This window comes from Sphaerodactylus townsendi, linkage group LG07 (genome assembly GCF_021028975.2).
Source record: "Sphaerodactylus townsendi isolate TG3544 linkage group LG07, MPM_Stown_v2.3, whole genome shotgun sequence".
Taxonomy (NCBI): domain Eukaryota; kingdom Metazoa; phylum Chordata; class Lepidosauria; order Squamata; family Sphaerodactylidae; genus Sphaerodactylus; species Sphaerodactylus townsendi.
Window position 1 is genome coordinate 21,181,597 of NC_059431.1, and position 20,231 is coordinate 21,201,827.

The 20,231-nt window shown below is 45.7% G+C and overlaps 1 protein-coding gene across 4 annotated transcripts in view; it reads left to right on the forward strand.

Annotated features, from left to right (window-relative positions):
• The window catches only part of SPEF2 (sperm flagellar 2), a 134,738-nt gene that overhangs the window by 51,107 nt on the left and 63,400 nt on the right, over window positions 1–20,231 (forward strand). For 3 of the 4 annotated variants that reach the window (XM_048504145.1, XM_048504146.1, XM_048504147.1), the window contains exons 15-21: window positions 1,484–1,587; window positions 3,156–3,412; window positions 7,050–7,125; window positions 13,686–13,834; window positions 15,742–15,912; window positions 17,669–17,764; window positions 19,379–19,515. In XM_048504145.1, the coding sequence (XP_048360102.1) occupies window positions 1,484–1,587; window positions 3,156–3,412; window positions 7,050–7,125; window positions 13,686–13,834; window positions 15,742–15,912; window positions 17,669–17,764; window positions 19,379–19,515 (990 nt within the window). Of the gene's footprint in view, window positions 1–1,483; window positions 1,588–3,155; window positions 3,413–7,049; window positions 7,126–13,685; window positions 13,835–15,741; window positions 15,913–17,668; window positions 17,765–19,378; window positions 19,516–20,231 lie in introns of those variants that run through there. The other variant, XM_048504149.1, reaches the window with a different exon arrangement.

Below are 20,231 nucleotides of genomic sequence, written 5' to 3' on the forward strand. Positions count from 1 at the left end.
GCTTTTTGAACAGTGGGTGACGATGAAGTGAAATGATACTATCCAAAATTCTGTACCTGGAAACTTTATTCTATCACATCCTTTGTGTCATCTATAGATCAGCTGCAAAGGAACTTCTGCGGAGTTTATGAGCATCTTTTGCTTACTATCGTTACTATAAAGAACTATGTTTACCCTTCCTTAAACAACCACCTTGTAATTTTTAAAAAATCTTAACCATGGGAAGAGGCTGGTAATGGCCGTGCATAAGATGAGACCTGGCTTGCTGCCCCAGTCTATTGCAGTGTCCTTCTCTATTGCAGTGACATAGTGGTTAAGAGCAGGTGTACTCTAATCTGAAGGAACTGGGTTTGATTCCCTGCTGTGCCACCTGCACTGTGGAGGCTTATCTGGGGAACAACACACACCAGCTGGGTGACTTTGGGCTAGTCACAGTTCTTCAGAGCTCTCTCAGCCCCACCTACCTCACAGGGTGTTTGTTGTTAGGGGGGAAGGGAAAGGAGTTTGCAAGCCCCTTTGAGTCTCCTTACAGGAGAGAAAGGGGGGATATAAATCCAACTCCTCCTCCTCCTCCTCCTCCTCCTCTTCCTCTTCTTCCTCTTCTTCTTCTTCTTCTTCTTCTTCTTCTTCTTCTTCTTCTTCTTCTTCTTCTTCTTCTTCTTCTTCTTCTTCTTCTTCTTCTTCTTCTTCTTCTTCTTCTTCTTCTTCTTCTTCTTCTTCTTCTTCTTCTTCCTGGGTGTTCTGGAAAAACAAAAGCATCTCTTCCTATTATCATTTTTTCTCTAGGAATCTCAAATTGAAATTGTGTGGATTTTGGATTTTTTTTTTTTGAGGTGGGGGTGCTGCCACAGCAAGAACAACTTATGACGACCCCGTAGGGTTTTCAAGGCAAGAGATGAATAAGGGTAGCTTGGCGTTACCTGCCTCTGTGTAGCCATCTTGGAATTTCTTGTGGTCTTCCATCCATGTACTAACCAGTGCCTACTCTGCTTAGCTTCTGAGATCAGGCTATTCTGGGCTATCTAGGTCAGAACAACTTCATGTTTAATCAGTATAAAACCACTCTGGGATAACTCTTAACTTTTCCCTGCAATTTTGTTAAACAGTTCATTTTTTAACTCCAAGAGATAAACAACTGACAAACTTGCATGATGCTTTTGAACCAACATGGAGCTTCTGATAACAGCATGGGAGTCAATTATTCAAAGAATTCCATTGGTATTTACTGTAGGATATAGCTTTTTTGATCCAGCTTTGAGTTTTAACACTGCGTAATTTTTATAATTACTGAGCAAATTCTTTAGAATCCACTTTCACAGTGCGGGCTGGTTGATCTCAGCCAAAGAGTTTGCCCTTTATTGAAGTTTGTCCTTTAATGATAAATGCATATTTTTAAACAAGTAAAATTGGCCTGAATTTACTGAGCCTTTCAGAGCTCTCTGAATTTCCAGCCTTATTTAAATGTCTGTTTTCAATTCCACAGCTTTCTATTCGTGCTCAACTTGGAGCAGCTGCAGAAACACTGCTGAAGAGAGGAAAAAGCATTCCTGATGAATTATTAGTTGGCATCATGGTTGAAAATATTAGGTATGCCAGAGCAGCCTGCTTCTTAACAGAATTTGAGTGTGGTCAAATATAGCGTCCAGTTTTGCCATTCTAATGAGCACTAAATAATTGCTCTGTTAATAGTCTTATTCAAAAAAACTGAGACTCAGGCTGTTTCTGCACAGCCACGGAAACAAACCTCCACCAGCATAAATTATGCCGGTGGAGGCTCGGGGACTGTTCGCGCCGTAGCGTGCGAGCAGCTCAAAGTTTCTCCCCAGACGGAGAGGCAGATCCACACGTAGCCGCCTCTCCTTCGGTCCCCTCCACTTACCTCTTCTTCCAGCATCGCTCTGGAGGGACACGCCCACACTACCCTCCAACCTCCAGGGGTCAGAGGGCAGCGTGGGCATGACCCTCCAGCCCTCCAGAGCGACCCTGGAAGAAGAGGTGAGTGGAGGGGAGGGGGAAAGCGGCATCTTCCCAGTGGTGCGGTTCGCACCACGCCAGCGGGAAGACGCCGCTTTTCACAAACCTCACTCGATGAGCGAGGTTTAAAGTGGCAGCTCCATGCTGCTCTGGGGCAGCCAGGATGGCACTGCTGCAAAACAGCAGCACCTCCTGTGCGAATGCTTCCCCTGGGACAGCGTTTTTGCCCGTGCGGAAAGGGCCTCAGCCCCAGAGGAGCAAATGTGACCTCTTTTGCCATGCAGATCTGATAGAATGACTGTTAATGGTCATTCATGCCTTTTCAGTGAAAATGTTAAAAGAAGAGCTTTGTTGGATCAGGCCAGTGGTCCATCTAGTCCAGCCTCCCATCGCACAAAAGATTGACGGAACGAGATTTAACTCTCGAAAGCTCATACCCTGAAAATCTTTTGGCCTCTGAGATGGTGCTAGACTCAAATCTAGCTGCTTTGTCACACAATGGCCAAACAGTTGCCCTGTAGGACCAACCAACAGGGCCTAGTGGTCAAGGCTTGCCCCTTAATTTGCATCCTAAAATTGAGCAAAGTTCAAAGGTTTCCTTCAGCCTAAAGAAGAACACCTGCAAATTAAGTGGTCCTTCTGTTGGAGGAAGAGTCATTAAAGAAGAGCAGCGTAAGTTGGAGGAGGACTCCTATGAGGATAGCTGGATCCTCCCCAGTATAAGATTTCCTTTCCCTATTCCTTGCTAGCAGCCATGAATCTGTGTAATTCCCTTCTAAAGCCATCTCTGCTACTGACTGTCAATATATCCACAGGCAATGAATTCCACAATTGAATGACCCACTGAGTAAAGAAGTACTTGCCTCTTCAAGAGGCCATGCAGCAGATACCTGGGTTTATTTTCTGTTCAGAGTGAGTTTGTTTGCCTCAAGAAGCATTTGGTATTTTGTTTTTAATTTAAAGATCTTTTTTGGTACTTCTTCTAAGATATCCAAACTGAGCATTCTGTTTATTCTGGGGCTGAAGGACTACAGAAGAACATAATGCTTAGTGTATTGTCGAAGGCTTTCATGGCCGGATTCAACTGGTTGTGGTGGGTTTTCCGGGCTGTGTGGCTGTGTTCTGGTGGATCTCAGTGATTTTTCTAACCAAAGACAATTTGGGGTTCTGTTTTTGCTTAGCCGGCTTGCACCAAATCAAGGTTGGATCATAAATGGGTTTCCAATGACGCTGAAACAGGCCAAGCTCCTTGAAAAGGCCCTGACAGGGCGAGATCCGGATCAGCCAGTAGCAACGGATGCCAGCATGAAAAAACCCACCTTGGCTGTAGACCCAAGAGCACTAAAAGAGCTACCTGTGTTCCCACCTGCTCTTGACTTCGTCATATTGTTAGAGGCTTCAGACGCCATCGTTCTGAACCGAGTGGCAAACAGGAAGCGTAAGTTTAATATTGCTACGCATGCAATTAGGAAGAATTTATATAACCGTTCCAATTGCAGCTATCAGACTCTCTGACTGACTTTAAAGAAATAGGGAGGCATATGTAGGGCAAGAATCTTAAAGGTTTGGGTGGATAATAAGCCAATTGCCAACATTTTGTCATACTCTAGACCAGCGTTTCCCAAATGGTCAGTCGGTTGTGACCCAGCACCGGGTCATGAAAGCAAAATGCTGGGTCACCTAATGTCTGGGGCTGGGGCCGACCACCCCACCCCTGTCCTTGCTCAGAGGGCACCACCCACCTGGAGCCAGACCAGCCAGGATGATACAGAAGCTTTGGGGCTCCTCCCTGGCCAGCTGAGCACCCAGAAAGGGGCTCAGGATGGAGCCGCAGCTCATGGCAGACACTGGTGCCGTGAGGGAGATGGGGGTGGAAGCAGCACCCCAGGGAGCCTCCCTGACGGCAACGCGTGCAGATGAAGCCCCATGTGCGGCTGGGCTCACCCCTATCGAGCTGCACAGGCAGATGTGTGATGGGGTGACGCTCAAATTTGTTTTATTTTACTAATAAATAGGCCATAAAATGTTTAGTGGGTCACGGAGGAGAGGTATTAAAATAAGCGGGCCATGGGGAAAAAAAAGTTTGGGAAACACTGTTCTAGACCAAGAAATGGAACCCAGTGGGTATAAGGTTGCCAGATCCAAGAGTCTCCCCGGGCCACCAGCAGGGGGCAGGGTGGGGTTGCCAGATCCAAGTTGGGAAACTCATGAATATTTGAGGATGGATCCTGGGGAGAACCGGGATTTCAGTGGGGTACAATGGCACAGAGTCCACCCTCTAAAGCATAGGTGTCAAACTCGCATTATGCTGGCAGGGGGTGATGGGAACTGTAGTTCATAACAACTGGAGGGCAGCGGGTTTGACACCTGTGCTCCAAAGCATCCATTTTCTCCAGGATACTGATCACTATAGTCTGGAGGTGAGCCGAAGTTCTGGGGTCCCACCTGGAGGCTGCCATCCTTAAGTGTGGGGCTGCGCAGATGGAAATGGACTCAGCGAATGCTGTTGCGCGCTTCCCAGTCCTCCAAGCAGTGAAAAGTTCCAGGAGCCCCACTTATCCAGCTGGGAGCTCACGGGTTTTATTTACCTACCATCTGTACAGGAAAGGCATGCAGAGTTTCCCCGTGTTCTGCTCTCTACCTGCAGCCCCTTCTGAAGCCCCCACTTCCTAAGATTATTCCTGGGGTCCTGCGAGAGGCTTTGGAGAGTTACAGCCAATCAGAGTAGACCATACTTGTGGACCAATGATCTGATTCAGTATAAGGCAGCTTCATGTGCCTGTTCACTTGAAATCCCTGGAACTTTTCTCCTGCACCTGCCTGCCTACACTTTAGTAATGCTGCCAGACATATGCAAGTTTGGGAGCCCTGCGTTTGCCGTGTGGTGTTCCCTAGGTAGAGTTCTCAAGCATTGTTTCCCATTGGAGCCACAGACTGGTGGGCCACTGCGAGTAGCAGAGAGCTGGACTAGATGGACTTTGGTCTGATCCAGCTGGCTTGTTCTTATGTTCTTATGTTCTTAGACAGCTCAGTGGTACAGCATCTGCCTGGCATACAGAAGGTGCCAAGTTCAACCCCCAGTATCTCCAGTTAAAAGGACTGTAAGTGATGTGAAAGGTCTATTGGACATCCTTGAAAGACATAGAATCATAGAGTTGGAAGAGACCCCAAGGGCCATCAAGTCCAAGCCCCTGCCATGCAGGAACACCCAATCAAAGCACTCCTGACATGTGATCATCCAGCCTCTGTTTAGAAACCTCTAAGGAGACTCCACCACTCTCCGAGGCTGTGAATTCTACTGTTGAACAGCCCTGATAGTCAGAAAGTTCTTCCTAATGTTTAGGAGGAATCTCTTTTCCTGCACCTTGAATCCATTACTCTGTGTCCTAGTCTCTGAGGCAGCAGAAAACAAGCTCGCTCCCTCTCCAACACAACATCCCTTCAAATATTTAAACATAGCTATCATGTCCCCCCTTAAAATTTGCTTCTCCAGACTAAACATCCCCAGCTGCCTAGGCCTCTCCTCGTAGGGCGTGAATTCCCCACCTTTTACCATTTTGGTTGCCTTCCTCTGGACCCATTCCACCTTGTCAATATCCTTCTTAAATTGCAGTGTGTCACGCATACTATATCTGTGTGTTTCATTTTTTCTGCCCAAGTGAAGTATCTTACATTTATCTCTGTTGAAATTCATTTTGTTAGCTTTGGCCCATCTTTCTCATTTGTCCGGATAATTTTGAATCCTGCCCCTGTCCTCCAGGATATTAGCTACTCCTCCTATTTTGGTATCAACTGCAAATTGGATTAATATGCCCGCTATGTCATTATCCAAGTCATTGATAAAAGTATTGCCTACCACTGGGCCCAGGACAGAACCCTGTGGCACTCCACTACGCACTTCTCCGCAGGATGAAAATGAGCCATTGATGAGCACTCTTTCTGTTCTGCCAGTCTACCAATTACAAATCCATGTAACAGCCGCATTGTCTAGTCCACATCTTTCCAGCTTACTTGCAAGAATAGAAATTGCCAGTCTGAGAAGACAGTATTGAGCATGATGGATTTATGCTCTGATTCCATATGGAGGCAGCTTCATATATATTCATACAGTTTCAGGGTCACCTGGCAGGGAGCAGATTCAGGCTTCACTACTGGACTGTCCCTGAACCCGTCTATTTATTCCCCCCCTCCAAAGGTAAACAATTGGCGGGGGGTGGGGGGTTTATGAGGAGAAGTAAAATGCTGCAGTTGGGGGGATTGTTGAGGGAGGATCACACCTACCCCTTCCTTTCACTACTGAGAATCCCAGTATAATGGGAATCTTCCAGAGACAAAGACCTTGTTTCTATGCAATATACCTGCCCTTACTTCATGCGTACCCACCTGTTTTAATACTTATAGTTCAAATGCCAGAGCAGGGAAGAAATATAGCAGTGTGCTGGATTGCATTTTTGCTATATTAACACAATAGATTTTTCCTTATACCATGACCATAAATGTCCTGTTCACATGATTTTTAGCGAGGTTGCTGAAGTTCAGAAAAGGAGGAGTCTGCAAGGGTGACATAAATACCCACACTCCCCGATTCCATTGTGCTCTGAGTTGATAAGTTCATTAAAGTTCACTCCAGCTCGCAATGAACTTGCCAAAGCCAGTGCTCCCCCTGCCCTCCGTTGACCCTCCATTTTGCCAAGTAATTTGGGTAAAGGGGGAGACTTTCAGGGAGACCTGTTGCGTAGCTCCCCAAGGGCTCCCCAATATTCTCAGAGATCTCTTTGTAGGAAGAAGAAAAAAGCTTCGTTTTTCTAAGAGAGCTCGAGATAACTCCAAGGCAAGCTGAGGGCAGCTTGCCCACTGTTCAGCATTTCCTATAGATCAGGGGTATGCTGACAGAGGCTGATGGGAATTGTAGTTCCTGAACATCTGGAGAGCCGCAGGTTCCCTACCCCTGCTATAGATGCACGAGTAGTCATGACTGATTCTGTTTATTCCCTTAAATCCTGCAGCCAAAGGAATGAGAGTATTCATGTTAGCATCTTCTTTCAAATAACCATTTAATATTTTCCACTCCACAGCTGTTTCTGACATCTATGAAGACGGTGATGCTGCAAGAGAAAAAGAATATTCCCTGAGAGGCCAGATGCAACAGCGGTAAGTTGCAGTCTAATGCATGAGCAGTCTCAACCTATGTAGAGGAAGAAGAGTTTGGATTTATATCCCTCTTTCTCTCCTGCAAGGAAACTCAAAGGAGCTTACAATCTCCTTTTCCTCCCACTCACAACAAACACCCTGTGTGGTGGGTGGGGCTGAGAGAGCTCTGAAGAACTGTGACCAGCCCAAGGTCACCCAGCTGGCGTGTGCAGGAGTGCACAAGCTAATCTGGTCCACCAGATAAGCCTCCACAGCTCAAGTGGCAGAGCGGGTTCTCAAGTGGAAAACCCGGTTCTCCACATTAGAGTGCACCTGCTCTTTACCAGTACACCACACTGGCTCTCCTAACAGTACCTAACCGTGTCTTCTTAATAAGAACATAAGAAAGAGCCTGCTGAATCAGACCACAGTCCATCTAGTCCAGCACTCTGCTACTCACAGTGGCCCACCAGGTGCCTTTGGGAACTCACATGAGGATGTGAAAGCAATGGCCTGCTGCTGCTGCTGCTGCTGCTCCCGAGCACCAGGTCTGCCAAGGCATTTGCAACCTCAGATCAAGGAGGATCAAGATTGGTAGCCATAGATCGACTTCTCCTCCATAAATCTGTCCAAGCCCTTTTAAAGCTATCCAGGTTAGTGGCCATCACCACCTCCTGTGGCAGCATATAAAAGAGTCAACACTGTTCTTCTCCAGAGAGTCCCTCGTTACCTACTATTTACTGCTGGAATAAACATGTACGCATGGTAGCGGAGGAAAGTGCTGTCAAGTGACTTATGGTGACACCATAGGGCCGTGATGGCGAACCTTTGGCACTCCAGACGTTGTGTTATGGAATTGTAGTTCATAACATCTGGAGTGCCAAAGGTTCGCCATCACGACCACAGGGGTTTCAAGGCAAGATGTAAACAGAGGCTGACCTGGCTTAGTTTCCATCATCTAAATGAGATCAGGCCAGACTGGGCCATCTAAGTTAGGACCGTGCACAGACTGGTGACAGCTGTGGCTGCTAAGATGCTTGTCAGCTGAGAATTTTAAAAATTCTGCTTTGACCCGGTAGCAAAATGTTCCCTTCTGCTATACCTCTAGTTTGCCATGGAGGCTGGGCCAGTTGCTGTTGTAGCATTCCCACGAGCACCTCCTACAACAAGTGGTGTAGTGGTTGAGAGCAGGTGGACTCTAGTTTGGAGAACTGGGTTTGATTCCCCACTCCTTCACATGAGGAGGGCTGGGTGACCTTGGCCTTGTCACAGTTCTCTCAGAACTCTCTCAGCCCTACCTACCTCACAAGGTGTTTGTTGTGAGGAGAGGAAGGGAAAGAGTTTCTAAGCTGTATTGTCGAAGGCTTTCACGGTCGGACCTAACTGATGCAGGCGAAACGTTAGGAGCAAGATCTACTAGACCAGTGATGGCGAACCTTTTCAAGACTGAGTGCCCAAATTGCAACTCAAAACCCACTTATTTATCTCAAAGTGCCAACACAGCAATTTAATCTGAATACTGAGGTTTTAGTTTAGAAAAAACGGTTGGCTTCGAGGCATGCGTTACTCCGGAGTAAGCTTGGTGAAGAAACCATGCAACGCTTCGATTAGGTGAATCACAACCCTAGGAGGGTTTACTCAGAAGCAAGCCCCATTGCCAGCAACTGAGCTTACTCCCAGGTAAAGGATCGTGCCCAGGCCAGCCTAGATGTGTGTGTGTGGGGGGGTGATTTTCTGCCCCCCCCACATGATGAACTCTGTGCATGCGTGCCCACAGAAAGGGCTCTGAGTGCCACCTCTGGCACCCGTGCCATAGGTTCACCACCGCTGTACTAGACCATGGCCACACAACTCGGAAAGCCCACAACAACCAGTTTCTAAGCTGCTTTAAGACTTTTTCAGGACAGATAGGGAAAGTGTAGATCCAAACTCTTATCTTCAGAGAGAGCTGGCCTAGCACAATCAATCTTAGCGAGTTCCGCAGGGCCTGTAAGACTGAGCTGTTCCGCCGGGCCTCTGGGGAGGCCGGCGGCTGATGGCGCCCTGTAACATCTGTAATATCTGTAACATCAGTGGATCCTGCCGCTCCCCCCTCCTTCTGTTTTTTAGGGGATTGATAGTAGGTGCCATCTATTATGCTGATTTTAGTATGCTGCGTTTTAATGGGGTGGGGTTATTTTATTTTATATAGAGCCAATTTAATTAATATCTAATGGATTTTATTATTATTATTATTATTATTATTATTATTATTATTATTATTATTATTATTATTATTATTATTATTATTATTATTATTATTATTTATTAAACTTGCTATACCGCCCTATCCCCGGAGGGCTCAGGGCGGTGAACAACATAAAGTCATACAAAAAACATAAAAATCTTAAAACAGGTACATTCTACAATAGGGCCCGCGAGACCCATATACCACCCTCTTCCAAAAATGAGGAGGGGTCCCAATGATGTTAGGGGACCCTACTAGCGGGGGGGGGGCATTATCGGCGGCTGTCCTCTCCAAAGGCCCGGTGGAATAATTCGGTTTTACAGGCCCTGCGGAACTCTCCAAGGTCCTTGGTTTACGTGCTCTATTTTTGTTTTGTTGTTCACCGCCCTGAGCCCTTTGGGAAAGGGCGGTATATAAGCTCAACCAATAAATAAATGAATGAATGAATGAATGAATGAATGAATGAATGAATGAATGAATGAATAAATAAATAAATAAATAAATAAATAAATAAAGTGAGATTTTGTATTGTTGAAGGCTTTCATGGCTGGATTCAACTGGTTCTGGTGGGTTTTCCGGGCTGTGTGGCCATGGTCTGGTGGAACTTTTTCCTAACACATACCCTGCAGCTAGGAACCATAAAATGCAGCATTCAGACTCATATGGAGGAGCATGAAAGACACTGTCAGCTTAACCATCCTGAAAAATCTGCAGTTGCAGAACATGTGTTAAACAAAACTGGACATAACATTTTATTTGAGAACACTGAAATTCTGGACAATTCAGAAGGTTACTATGTCAGACTGCACAGAGAGGCTATTGAAATTCACAAACACCAAGACAACTGCAATAAGAAAGAAGAGACTCTGAAAATTAGCAAAGCTTGGCTCCCAGTACTTAAAAAATGGACTGATAACCCCACCCACAATACAATGCACTCAACCACACCTTTGCATAGCAAGTTCCACCCAAACACTTAATGATTGGTTCCCCACCTTGGGACATGGACAATATGCCACACTAAACTTTCCGTTCTCACTAGACACAGCATGAAACAGACTTTTCTATATGATACGCCTCTGAAGATTATACTTGGAACATCTGTATTCTTTTTAGAATTGCTTTTGTTTTAGAACATTTGGAGTTGGTAGAGGCTTTTCTGCTTTTGATGGTAGAAAAGCTAAGTTTTCTGTATTACAGATCAGTGCAATGTGATCTACAGAGACCTTTATTGCCACAGATATATAAAAATCCTAAGATCAAACTGTTAAAGTGTACCCAAGACGAAGAGGCACTGTGATTATTTTTCTTTGCTGTCCGAGGGTGGGTCTCTTTTTGTGCGAGTCCCTTTACCAATAATACACACTACTCAATTGCTGGGGTAATAAAATGGCCATAGCCATTTTATTGAGCAGAAGCGTGAGGCTAAGCATGGGTCTGGTCATATGGTGACGTGCAACAGCTCAGCAGAGTGGATGCCTCGTCCCGAGCTTCGTTCCATTGTGGGGTTCTGCCGGGCGGACGCTCCTGGCCAGAAATGTTCCACTTCGGCCGGTTCGACAGGGGCGGTCGCCTCTTGCCGCTGTTGCCGTTCGCAAGGGGAAGGCGTAGTTCCCTAGCTCCCTTCCCCTTCCCTTCCAGAGCCATACCCATGCGCCAAACCGCCAATCATCAGGGCTATGACAAAATAAGCATGCATTAACATAAAAAAATTAGGGAAAGGTGGGTGGGCTAATCGTAAGCCGATGAGCACATGGCCTGGGACAAAGGAGGGGAAGCCGCTTTAAAGTCTCGCTTGCCCCTCCTTTCCTCTGGTGACGCTAGCCCTTCTCTAGCATGGCTCCTTCTCCCTTCCACCCCTCCTTTAATGGGGGGGGCGTCACTGGCCTCGCTCTTCCCCATCCCGCAGCAATCACACCTCGTGGTGATTCACAAGCGTCTTTCTCAAACATAGAAGGAGCATAACTTTTAAAGTCTGTCAGAGAAAAGTAATGTCAGCCTTAGGGCACTTTCGCACATGCGGAATAATGCACTTTCAGTCCACTTTCACAATTGGATTTTGCTGTTTGCAATTGGATTTTGCTGTTTTGCACAGTAAAATCCAGCTGCAAACTGCTTTGAAAGTGGGTTAAAAGTGCATTATTCCGCATGTTGAATATCATCCATAGCTCCCTTGAGCAAGGAGTTTTTCCGGGTGGGTTGAAGGAGGCAGTGGTCCGCCCACTCTTAAAAAGACCATCGTTAGATCCTGGAGATCTGGCCAATTACGCTCCCGCTTTGGAATCTTTCTTCGCTTCTGGGGAAGATAAATTGAGAGAGTGAAGTGTTGGAGCAGCTTCCAGGGCTTCCTGGAGGACACATACGGCCTTCGCATCCCTTCCAGTCGTCTTCCGTAGCTGGGCATGGGATGGAAGGCTGTTCTTACATGTCGCTGCCACAGATATGCGCTCATTATGCAACTTGACCGAGGAAGCGGATGCGGCGCTGCTGGTTTTGTTAGGATCTTTACCGCCTTGGCGTTTGATGGTGGTCGACCTACGACTTCTACCTTTGACCCACCGGGCCTGGCTTCTTCCGGGGTGCGGGGGGCACTGTCCTTTCAGTGCGGATTGCCTCATTTCTCCGGGACCGTGGGTCAGCAAAGTGTGGTCGCGAGGGACCAAGCTTCCCAGAGGTGCCTTCCACTTCATTTGTGGCGGTGTGCCTCAGAGGGCACCTGTTGTCCTCCGCCATATTATTTAACATCTATATGCACGTTCTTGCTCAGTTGGTATCGAGCTTTGGGCTGATCTGTCATCAGTACACTGATGACACTCAGCTCATTCTGTTGATGGAGAGGGGAACGGCTCAATGCGCTTCCCTCGCGACTCCTCCAGCATTGTTTGGAAGGCGGTTGCTGGTTGGGTGAAGCAGAGCGAGGTTAAAAACTGAAACCCGTCAAAGACGGAGATCCTCTGGCTGGGGCGGGAAAGGAGGGGTGGGGATTTCCAGCTGCCGCATATGGGAGGGGGGGGCTACATTGGCACCGGCCTCCTCCGCTTCGTGAGGCCTGCAGGGGTCCACCTGATTCGTCTCTTTCAATGGAGACCCAGGTAGCTCCATGTAACCCGGGTTATGCGTTTTCCCATCTAAGCCGCCAAGCCCGGTGGCTGGCCCCCATTCCTCTCTCAACCCGGACCTGGCCAATCGCGTGGATCCACGCATAGCGGTCAAATTCCTTCCAGACTGGATTATTGCAACCTTCGCTTCTACGCTTGAGGCCTTCCCTTGTGTCTGATTCAGAAATTAAAATTGGTCCAGAATGCGGCGGCACGCTTTGCTCACAGGAGGTGCCGCCAGAGACCATATCTCGCCTGTTCACCAATGTGTCAGCTTCGCAGGCACTGGAGTTCACGGATTGAATTCCGAATCGCTTTTCAGAAGGTTAAGTTGGTTTCCGGACCTTTTAAAGGCCTTGGCGCTGCCTGGGACCTCAGTACTTTACCGGGACCGCCTTGCCCCATATGTCTCCAAATCGGCCTCTGCGCCAGCAGAGGCAAATTTACTGGTGATCCCCTGGCCTCTTCAATGATGCGTCTGGTTTCCCTCCACCCGGGCTACAGAGCGCTTTACAGCTCTGGCCCCCTGCCTGGTGGGCAACGCTTCTACCTCACAGCTACTGCTGGCCCTCGCAAGGGAGATCTTAATGAATTTCTCGCAGGGGCCTGCAAGATGCGAGCTGTTCCACCCGAGGCCTTTGGGGAGCTCCGCCCGCTGATGCCCCCCCCCCTCTTTCTAAAATCTGTGGACCCTGTCAGTTTCTCCCTCCCTCTTCTTTCCTCCTCCCGTCTTTTCTTAGGGGACTACGAGTAGGACGCCATCGGTAATTTTGATAGATGCTGCATTTTAATGGGGGTCGATTTTAACATATAGAGCCATATTTAATAACTATTTAAAATTTTGATTTTATTTGTGCTCTATTTGTTTGTTCGCTGCCCTGACAATTCTTCGAGGAGTGGCAAGGTTTATAAATATAATAATAGCCAATAATACACACACACACATAATAATAATAATAATAATAATAATAATAATAATAATAATAATAATAATAATAATAATAATAATGTGCGAAAGTGCCCTGTCAACCACATTCCACCTGCTTCTAGCACTACCATAAAAGCAGAGTTATACCACAGAACTTAAAGCCTTATTGAGGTAACAGAGAAATGAAACCCAGGAGTGTTGTATTATATGGTGACTTTGCAGAAAGACATCTTGAGGTGTCATTATTTTTTAATCAGCCTGACTCATTTAAGTTCTGAATGCCATCCTGATATCTGATTTTCAGTTTCGTGTGGTTTTGATTTCACAGAATTATTGGCTTCCAGGACACTTGGCCAAAACTCGAATCTTGGTTTGCTGAGCAGCAAAATATACTAATAAAAGTTAATGCAGAGACAGAGGAGGATCTTTTGTTTGAAAGTGTAAAAGGAATTTTAGATGAGCAAATAGAAAACAAAAGTGAGTAATGCCATGCCCTTAGTTCAGTCTGTAACAACAACTTTAAATATGGCTTTTTGTATCCTGGGATGTTGTTCCAGCCAGAGGCGTGGGGGGGGGGGAGGGATGGCACCCAGGGAAACACCTGCTCTGGGTGCCCCCCACACACACACACCTCACTTACCTTAGCTGGCGGGAGCATGTTTCTGCAGCATTTTTCTAGTGAAGACGTTTAGGCCTGCTCCTGGGGGATTGCCTGCTGTCAGGGATGCAATTGTTAAGCTAGCAGCACCAAAATTTCAGAGTATCTTTAGTAGACCCTCCTGATGATACCACCCAGGATTGGTGAAGTTTGGTTCATGGGGGCCAAAGCTATGGACCCTCATATGTGTAGCCCCCATCTCCTATTAGCTCCTATTGGAAAAATGGTGGATGGGGTCACCCCTTTGGGGAGTCTATAACTTTGGACCCCCTTGACCAAACTTTACAAAACCTGGGTGATATTAGTAGGAGACTCTCCTGATGATACCACCCAGGTTTGGTGAAGTTTGGTTCATGTGGGCCAAAGTTATGGACCCTCAAATGTGCAGCCCCCATCTCCTATTAGCTCCCATTGGAGTGTTTTTTCAAAAAGGTGCATATACAAAAAGGTCCAGGAAAATCCCGTGATAAGGGCGGGGAGGAGCTCCAGAAACGGGACTGATCTGTGTTCCACGGTTCGGCTGTGAGGAGATCTCAAGGGAACCTGGATATTTCGGGTGATCATCCCAGGATTAATCGCCAGTGAGGAAATCATCATTGACAGGTAGACAGTACTTTTTTTAAAATGGCACCTGCCTACATCTGGAGCACAGCATCCCTGTGTCATGAGTACAGTTCCATACTGCCTGTCCGTCTCCCTCCAAACCTCCTCACCAGGAAATAAAGCAAAAGAAATTAAATTATTTTTCCTCTCTAGAGGAGGAGGGAACAAAAGCGAGTCCCTCTGTCTGCTGAAGTCAGCCAAGGCAAAAGGGATGAACCCCTATAAACGAGGCAGTTTATGTACACAGAATCTCGATGGCCTGTTTGTACACGCATTTCATATTTCATATATTAAAACTTCATAAAATATGGGTTGTATCCAAATGTTTCTTCCATTAGTAGAATTGCAGTTTGGGGCAACTGAATTTTACCAGTCCTCCCACATTATAGCCCGTTCTCTTCCTGAGAGTCCTCTGACACTCCCCACCCGAAATGTGGGGTATGTGCAGGAGAAGCAGGGGAAGCTCTGCGTCAGATCAGTGTGAAGTCCTTTGAATCCAACCCATCGTGCATTGTGCTTTTTTAGGCTTCGTCAGAGATTAGTACTGACCTGAATGGGCCAGGCATGCCTGATCTCTCTTGGTGAAGCTTTTCAAGCAGGGGCAGCCCTTGGATTTCTGTCACTTCTTTCTTTGAATGAAAAGACCCATTGAAGCAGAGGGAAGTCTGCAATCCTTTGGCGGCTCTCCTGTGATGGTCAACAAGTGGTTCACTACAATTCCCATCAGCCCCTGCCGGCATGGCCAATTGTAGTCCATGAACGTCTATAAACCTAATTATAATAATAATAATAATAATAATAATCTGGAGAGCCGCAGGTTGCAGACCCCTGCAGGAATACCAGGATTGCTATGCAGAGGAAAGCAGTGGCAAACCACCTCTGTCTCTTGTCCTGTAAACTCTTCTGGGTCTCTGTAAGTCAGCTGCAGCTTGACCACACTTCTCTCTCTCTCTCTCTCTCTCTCTCTCTCTCTCACTCTCACTCTCACACAGACACACACACACAGATTTGTTCGTCCAATGCAGATGTCTCGTTTGACATCCAGATTAAATATCTGTATCCACATCTGTATTTGGACTTTGGTCAGTTAATGTGTGTTTTGTTTTGGATTTTGTGATGAAAGGAATTGAACAGGAAAGGAAAGAAGCCGAGAAAAGAGCACGAGAACTTCTTTCTGCCGCATCTGCGGAACAGGTATTGGAAGTAATACCAGGAAAGTTGGAGGAACTGGCACCTGTTTTGTCTGTTGAGATCCCGGAGCCAGAACCTGTGGAGCTCAAACCAGAGCCTAAAGGTTGGTGTAAACAGTGAAAATTGCCCATGAACTATATGTAGTGACATCTCACGTCTTTTCATGTGACACTTTGAAATGTACGCTTCTAACACTTGACTAAAGAAGGCTTATCACAGCTCTTTTGGCTTCACATAGAAATTCCTCAGTGTTGGTATGGGTACCTGTGTATTTCCTGACCAGGGTCATTTTACTTTGGGAAAACACTGTGGGGAACACCTAAATTCTTTTCCTCTCGTGCTCTGGTCCCAAATTCAATTGGGACCCCACACCTCTCTGGTTTTAGAGGGAAAAGAAAATGCTGGGACGTTTTTCATACAAAATATAAAAACAGTATCGTTAGCATAAGACGTCCAAAGGACAATGCAGCGGGACTAGGATTCCAGACTTAGAAGATAGTGCAGGTGGTGCCCCTGACCCTGTATGGACACATAATGTTTCATAAATAATGCAGAAAATGGATTTCCAAAGCAAGAAGTGCAAATATTGGACAGTGCAAATAGACTATGATCATATTACCTTATAAAAATGCACTCCTAAGTCATTCCATTATAGTGTGGCTCCATTTCCTTTTAGGGTCCAGGAAGAGAAGGACATGATGTACTGTAAGAAAATATATTTTCCCCATTCTGTCCAGTTTCCTTCCAGGGGTGCCAGCCTCCAGGTAGGGCTGGAGAGCTCCCAGAATTATGACTGATCTCCAGGCATTAGAGATCCATTCCCCTGGAGAAAATAATTGCTTTGGAGGTTGGACTGTGTGATATATCCTGCCAAAGTCTCCCCTGAACTCCACTGTCCTCTGGATCCACCCTTAAATCTCCAGGAATTCCCCAGCCTGGACCTGGCAAGGCTGTTTCTTTCTCTTCCTGGACTCTGTATTGCTGTGACTCTCTTCTTCTGTTTCCTGTTTCCTTTGACCCATTGATGCCGTTCTCACGTTAAAATATTATGTTGCTTTTTACTCAAAACCTTTTGGTTTCCTCTAAAACAATCCCAGTAATTCTTGCCCAAGGAGGGAGCCTGCAAACTAGCTTCCAACTTCATTCTTGTTTCAGAGGCATCTCTAATTATACTAGCCTTTGAAAGCTAATCTTAAAAGCTAGTCTTAATTTATAAGTGGAAATGCTCTCACGAGTGACATGAAGGCCAGTACCTACATGGGGAATCATAGAGTTGCTTTATGATAGAGTGAGCCAATCACTGCTATGCAAATCTGGATTTTGTTGAGGCTGGGGGAAAAAATCCCCTTCAACATGAAAGAGGAGGGCAGTGCTATGCATGTCACAGGTGAAGTGAATATACTTCCACAGTACATTTGCTTAGGGTTGCCAACCTCCAGATGCGGCTTGGAGATCCGGAATTTCAACTCATATCCAAACTAAAGTGGTTAGGTTTCCTGGGGAAGATGACTGCTATGGACAGTGTGGCATTACAAATTGCTGAGGTCCATCCCTTCACCAAATTCTGCCCTCCATAGGCTCCACTCCCAAATATCCAGGAACTAACCCACCCAGAGTTGGCAGCCCTACATTTACTGTCGAATTTAAATATTTCTAGACGTGCCTCCCCAACAGAGAGTTTCAATGCCCAGCACAGCGACAGATCTCTCTGGGCAAGTCATTCCCTCATAGAATTGTTTTGACCAATGAGAGAATGTCATCTGAGCTGCTCTGAGCTCCTTTGAAGGGGAACCAGCTCGGGTCACGGAGCAGCGAATCCGACATGACCCAGAGCGTTTAGCTGAAATGCCTTCTTGCAGCCCCTGCAGAATCCCCTCCATCAACTTCATCTCGTAAAGGAAAAGCAAGAAAGAAAGATGACGCAGCCAAAGGAAAAGAAGCAGGCAGCAGACCAGGTGAAGCACCATGTTTTTTTTTTGCAATGTTTATTTTGCTCATAGTTATAGTTTTCAATTTTATCATTTTTATCTCCATACTTATCTGTTAAAAACAACAATGGCATGTTTTCATCTGGCAGGGAAGAAAGTGTTAGGGTTGGAGAAGGGAACATTCCCTTCTCACTGGACACAGTGTGTAACAGACTTCCCTCTGTGATACACCTCTGAAGATGCCAGCCACAGATGCAGGCGAAACGTTAGGAACAGGATCCACCAGACCACAGCCACACAGCCCGGAAAACCCACCACAACCAGTTGAATCCAGCCGTGAAACCCTTCAACAATACATTGCTTACAGTACATTTTTAAAAGCCATTTTTCCATTTTGCAAACAAATGTGACATATTCTATGTATCTATTGCCCCATAGATGAAGCTGTTAAAAAATAGCCAGTTTTTTGCTGCTTACAAGTTATTTATGTATCCCTAGAAGACATATTTTCCCCATATATGTCAGGGTCGTGCTATATGCTCTTGATATATGTAACTAGTGCCTGATATATGTAACCAGCTCTTGATATATGTAATCATTGCTGCCTATGCATTTTTGCCTTGACTGGAGTTTATGGCTTTTGCGCTGCTTTGTAGGCAGTGAGGCCTCCCCTGACATGCCAGGCCCTCTGGAAAGAATTATATTGTTGTTATCTTGTCTCGAGCTGGCAGCCAGGTGGCTCCATTGTTATCTGCTGTTGACCCTGGTGCTGGGTACAATTGAAAGTACAGGCTAGTATGTGAATATATATACATATTATAGTTATATTATAGGATTATATTATAGTTTCCAAACGTGATTTATTTGAAATTTTGATTATTTTGATAAACCTAGCTGTATTAATATAAATTATGAAACTGAAACTAAGATAACAATATTTAAAAATGTTTAAGTTGGTACGATTCTGTTGTAAAACTAGTTGGAGTGAAAATTAAGTTTTTTATTATTTTAAAGAAGATAGCATAGAGATATGCTAGACGGATGGGGAAGTCAACTGGGGAATATAAAGTTTAATAATGTAACTGTATTGTCAAAGGCTTTCACGGCCGGATTCAACTGGTTCACAGCCTGGAAAACCCACCAGAACTAACGAAGTACTCCTGATTTGAGGGATAATGAACAAGTATGTTATATATGACTGTCATGTTGAAACATGTATATTTTTTTTAATTTTGTGAGAAATAAATTTGTTTTAAAATGTAAAAAAATGTTAAATAAATAAAAACAAAGTACAGGCTACCAGATACTCTGCTCTGAGAATGTGGGAGGGGGGATTCTGTGGGGATGAATGTGTGTCAATAGAATAGAATAGAATACACATGGTGGCGAATCCTATGCGCACTTCAGATTTTCCGCGGATCATATCTTTTCCCATCAGCCCCTGTTAGGGGCTGATGGGAATTGTAGTTCATGAACATCTGGAGTGCCATAGGTTCGCCACCACATAGTTTGTTAGAACTGGCTTTGAAGCTGTGAACCTGATCTGCATCCGTAATAAAGGCTTCTGAGCAACACACCAGAGTCTAATTATTGGGCAATGATCCGGGGAATCTAACAATATCTTAATCACCCATTCCTAAGGTACCCCACGAGGAAAATCACAGGGGAAAAATGTCCAGCTACTCCTTGAAGAATCACCACCTCCTGCTGTTATAGAACCACCTGCAATTAAACCAGGAACAGCCGAATGGGTTTACGTCGACGATCCACTTCCAACCGTATGTCAGTTTCAAATTTATTTCATTACAGTATTTGAGCACATGAATGTATAAAGCTGCTTTACACTGAATCAGACCACTGGTCCATCAAAGCCGGTATTATCTGTTCAGATTGGCAGTGACGCTCCAAGGTCTCAGGTTGTGAGGCCCTTTGCATCACCTGCTACCAAATTCTTGTTAGTAGAGACGTCTGGGGTTGAACCTAAGACCTTCTGCACGCCAAGCAAATGTTTTCCCACTGAGCCATGGTCTCATCTCTAATTTATAAGGCCGCCTTCTTCCTGAAACGCAAGAATTTAATCCTGATTTTTTTTTCTTGCTCTTCTTTTTGGTGTGGTGAAAAGTGCCACCTAGTCGCAAGTGACTTATGGCAACCTCATAGGGCATTCAAGGCAAGGGAGACTCAGAGGCAGTTTGTAGCAGGGCTCCTATAGTTAACAGCAAACCACAGTTTGTAGCAGCAAACCACAGTTCATAGCAGCAAACCATAGTCTTCCAGTTTTTCAGCTTTTGGGCAGCTTTTGAATTCCAACACAGTGCAGTGGGCACAGCCATAAATTGGCTGCCACACAATGGCTGCTGCAGGAGGTGGGCACCACTTATACAACTTACCTTCCATCACATTGAAGATCCTAGTGCAGTGGTGGCAGGTGCTCCTGGGGCAACTTTTTAAACAAATCTGAACAGCCAATCAAATCTCTAGTGGCCATTTAGAA